This window comes from Octopus bimaculoides, chromosome 14, assembly GCF_046866305.1.
Source record: "Octopus bimaculoides isolate indiv1 chromosome 14, ASM4686630v1, whole genome shotgun sequence".
Classification (NCBI taxonomy): Eukaryota; Metazoa; Mollusca; class Cephalopoda; order Octopoda; family Octopodidae; genus Octopus; species Octopus bimaculoides.
Genome location: NC_142941.1, coordinates 41,428,257 through 41,433,256, shown reverse-complemented (window position 1 = coordinate 41,433,256; position 5,000 = coordinate 41,428,257). Strand labels below are relative to the sequence as shown.

Sequence of the window (5,000 nt, the reverse complement as noted above, 5' to 3'; positions counted from 1 at the left end):
TAGGGTTTATCAATGCAACTGATCCTGACCTTGGTTCTGGAGGAAAACTTACCTACTCTCTTCTAAGGATTAGAGAACAGTCATTTCCTTTTCAAATATCTGATATTGGATTCATTTTAACCACTCAGTCGATGGACAGAGAAAGACAAGAAATATATAAATTTCAGGTGTTTGTCAGAGACAATGGAAATCCTTCTTTAAACAACACAGCAAATGTTGTTGTTGAAGTTATGGACGAAAATGACAATGCTCCATATTTCATATTTCCCAGTGTTAACCCTTTTAGTCTAGATGTCCACTATCATCCACAAAGTAAAAATGATATCACAGTCCTGAAAGCTTCTGACAGAGACAGACGCCAAAATGCTTTTCTCAAATATGAAATCCTTGGTGGTAATGACAAACATCTGTTTGCAATAAACCAATTTTCAGGTGTTTTGTCTTTTACTCGTACAGTTTACCAAAATGATGCCGGATCATATGATCTTAAATTAGCTGTCAAAGACAGTGGTACTCCTGTTTTATCAGCAACTACTACTTTATTTTTAACATTGACTGTTAGTAACAAAACTTCCACAATGTTTGCCACAGTTAATACGCAGTCTGATGACAAGATACATATCAATTTATTTATAATCATTGTTGTGGCTGCAGTTACTATCTCAGTAGTTTTTGTTGTAGCTATAACAATATGTATTGTTAAAAGCAGCCATCAAAGAAATTCCGACTACTCTAATGAAGTTGATAATGCTGATAAATTCTTGGATGAAAATAGACAAACTGAATATTTCTGTGAGCCAATGTGTTCACAATATGATGTACCAGCTGCGATATCAGAAGAAGCAAAATCTAAAGCTCTTCAACCAATCCAGTTAAAAGCAGAACCTCATTCTCGATTTGACTCAGGTCATAACAAGAAAAGTTTGTTCACTGGTGTTTATTGTACAGCAACTACAGAATTAGCTAGCCAAGTGAGTATATTATTCATTAATATAATTACTATTTTACAAGAACAAGAGAAAAAAAGAGAAAGAAATTACTTTGGAATATTCAGAAATATAATCTTAGTATTTCATCTGTGTTCAAATTTTGGTGAATATTTAAAACTTTAAAACAATTTAGTTGTAAAGGGTTAGGAAATCATTAATATTTTTCATGGCAAATTGAAAATAAATTTGTGTTTTTACAACAGTGATGAAAGATGTAATACAAATTCATAGATTTAAAGATTTTACATTGCTTTGTTGTTTTTTTTACCTTCAAAATTTCAGTCATGAATAGAGCTAGGATTTCACATAATTTACAGATCTTCATCAATAACCGATGTATGAAGTCAATTAGTGCAAACAAAAGAGATCTGGGATGGGTTTGCCTTTTAATTACAGAGTTTAGAAGTATTTCCCTTTTATATTGGCTGAATTGAAAAGAAACTGCTTCAATACTTACTACACTCACTGAATGTTAATCTGCATTTTGATCTCATGATTCTTACAAGAATAAAGGTTATATCATCAAACTCCTACACACACACACACACACACACACACACACACACACACACACACACACACACACACACACACAAGCACATTCACCTATGCATCTTGCTTTCTTATTAATGCAACTCATTAATTTCTACAAAACCAATTTGTGTTTCAGTTGACGAAGATTTCTATTGTTCAAACTTTCAGGAACTAAAACTATGAATTCTTTGTATAATGGCTTTTATCAGTTTAAGAAGTTTCCCAAAATGTTTTAAGAAAACAACAATTTCTAGAAATTACATACACTTCATCTCTCTCTTTTTATTTTTATTTTATTTTTTTTCACTTCTCATGAAATTTCTTAATCAATTTTATATTAAATGCTAGTTATTTTCTGAATCAAATTCTTTTGAAATCTTAAAAACGAAAACAAATTTCTTTTTCTCCATTTTTTGGGGGAGGGGAGAGGGGAACAAAAAAAAAAAATCTTATGAAAAATGTAAATATATAAATAAATCAAGTATCATTTATTATTAAATCATGGGAAAATATTGTTATATCAAACACACTAGTTTTCTTTCTTGACTACTGCATGCCCTGAAGCTGCTTCCAGTGTCTTGAAATGATGCAAATTGTTCACCAAATTATTTTATACTAGAATATATGAGATTAGTTTCAGCAGGTGTTGTTAAACAAATATCACAACAAAATTACAGACACAAGCATGAAAATCATTCTGAGAATATATATATGTAAATATATGTGTGTGTATATATATATATATATATATATATATATATATATATATATGTATGCATGTATGTATATGTATATATATATATATATATATATATATATATATATATATATATATATATATGCATACATATATATACATGTGTATGTACATACATGTATTTACATATGTAATATCTATCTCTCTCTATCTCTCTCTCTCTCTCTCTCTCTCTCTCTCTCTATATATATATATATATATATATATATATATATATATTCGTTTATGAATTTGTGTAGCAAGATTCCTGATGTGAAGTCGTGTGTTGAAACAGATATTGTTGTAATTTGGGACGGGTGTTGATTTGGGAAGAAAAAAAAAATGGCCAGCCCAAAATACAACAATATATATATGTGTATGTGTATACATATATTTACATATATACACATGCACGCGCACACACACATATATATATATATTACAAGAAATAAAAATAATAAAATTTGCTTACTGAGGATGAACAGTTAACGTTTTAAGAAAATTACTTATGAAATCTGAAGACAACCAATATTTTGTGACTTTTTGTCTTTATTGCATTGAAAACTGGGGAAAATCGTATGAAAATGTCTATGTATATATATCTGGCTGTGTATGTATGTATACATATATATATATACATATACATATACATACATATATATATATATATATATATATATATATATATATATATATATATATATATATATATATATATATGTACACATGCATATATACTTATATATGTATACATAAATATATGTGCATATTTGTATTTGTGTATATGCATATATACATACATACATACATGTATATTTTATATATATATGTATGTATATATATATATATATATATATATATATATATATATATATATATATATATATATATATATATATATATATATATATATATATAAATACACACACACACTCTTTAGATGCCCTACTCTGCTCAGTTTCATTTCTTAAAGGGCCTCTTAAGAACATAAAAAACAGTTTCAAGAATGGACACTCTATGAATATTCTGATAATTCTGACACTGCAGTATTGAAAGAAAACCAGTTGGTTTGGTTTCATCTATTTAGACCTTTTATCATAGTGTTCTCCTGCTTTATAATAGAAGCTACTTGTTTTAATTTCAGGTGGTACATTGACTTCTGGCAGCAGGAAAACAGCATAGTGATGAAAAGTGAGCAGATTTTTAAGAAATAAATATCTTTCTCATTCAATGATCATATAGAGCCAGCTTTATAAAAGGGCACAATCACTGTGTATTGTTGAGTAACCCCAACTAGCTTTACATGAGTAAATATATGGTTTAAAGAGTTAACTAAATAAGGCATCTTATCAGTGTTTCTCAATTTCACCCTTCCATCTATTTCATTGGAATGCCACTAAGTGTTATAAATAAATTGCAGTCATTATTTTAATAGCTGTCGTGAGAGTATCTAGAGACATTTAATGTCTATCTTGATTCTAAACTGAAAATCAGTGACTAGTTTAGTGAAAGATAACATTAGAAAAAGATAATCTAGACAAGTGGTTCCCAAAGTGGACAGTACTGCCTCTTTGAGGGTGGTGGAAAGATCCAAGGGGTGGTCATTGAATAAAAATGGGCAATAGCTGGGGCAGCCAAAAAGGGGGCATTTGAATGCAAAAAATTCCAAAATAATGGATAAATTAGGTTAAGTTTTATTTGTGAAATAGAGTTGTTTTGAATTTGCAGCAGAAAGTGGCCTACGGTTGTGGTTGTGGAGCAAGGAAAGTAGCCAGGGTGTCAAGGAAAGTAGCCAGGGTGTCAAGGAAGCAGCAGCCTGAAAAAGGGAATCACTGGTCTAGACTCTGACTTTTATATCATTAGGGCCAATAAAATAATATCAGAAATATGTTAAATAATTGATAAAATTCTTTTACATGAGTGGCCTTTATCAAATATTTGCGGCTATTTTTCAAATTCTTTAAAAATATATATGTTCCTAACATATAATAAACTAGAAGCAATTCATAATAAAATAGCTAAGGAGAAAGGATGAAAGCCTTTGTGCGTTAGACTGAAAGGTCCAATTTTACATCCGTCCAAAATATTGTTAACCTATACTATGGTCTTGAGTGAAACACAAATTATTTTTATTTCTCTTAAGCTGCATAAGAGAGAAGGGCAAAATGTACATGACTCAATAGTTAAATACAAAGAGAACTAGTACTGAAAAATTCTAGGTGTAGGTTGGATAGAACTACAAATATCTAACTTATTCAATTGCTATGAAAATTTGTATTTCATTATCTGAATTTCTTTAATATATATATATATATATATATATATATATATATATATATATATATATATATATATATATATTAAAGAAACTGAAAAATATAGATATATATTTGGATATATATATATATTCTTTTCTTTTTTTTTTTCAACTCTGTAAATAAATAGCTGTCTCCTTTAAATGGAAAAGAAAAAAGAAAAGATGCACATTTTTTTATCAGAGAAGTGCAAAGAAAAAGAGAGAAGCATTGAGAAAATTGCTATATTTGCATAGATTGGTCAAGTTTTATGAATTCACGGTGTTAACACAAAGGTTAGATAGCATCTCATTTACTGATAGTTACACTACAATATCGAGTCAATATGAACAATGGAGTAGAGATAACAATATTGATTATTTGCTACTATCGTATAATCGGCCTTTTGATGGGTAAAGAATTGACTTGGATTCAACAAGTAGAATT

The 5,000-nt window shown here is 28.9% G+C and overlaps 1 protein-coding gene across 4 annotated transcripts in view; it reads left to right on the top strand.

Annotated features, from left to right (window-relative positions):
- LOC106872390 (protocadherin beta-15) overlaps nucleotides 1-5,000 on the top strand; it is a 236,074-nt gene that overhangs the window by 181,043 nt on the left and 50,031 nt on the right. For 2 of the 4 annotated variants that reach the window (XR_016244309.1, XR_016244308.1), the window contains 2 exons: nucleotides 1-971; nucleotides 3,404-3,450. The exon at nucleotides 1-971 is cut by the window's left edge and continues 1,522 nt beyond it. Coding sequence is in view for 2 of the 4 variants with exons in the window: in XM_089362726.1 (XP_089218852.1) it covers nucleotides 1-971 (971 nt within the window). In the remaining 2 variants the exon portion in view is untranslated. The remainder of the gene's footprint in view (nucleotides 972-3,403; nucleotides 3,451-5,000) is intronic. The other 2 variants (XM_089362726.1, XM_089362725.1) reach the window with 1 other exon arrangement.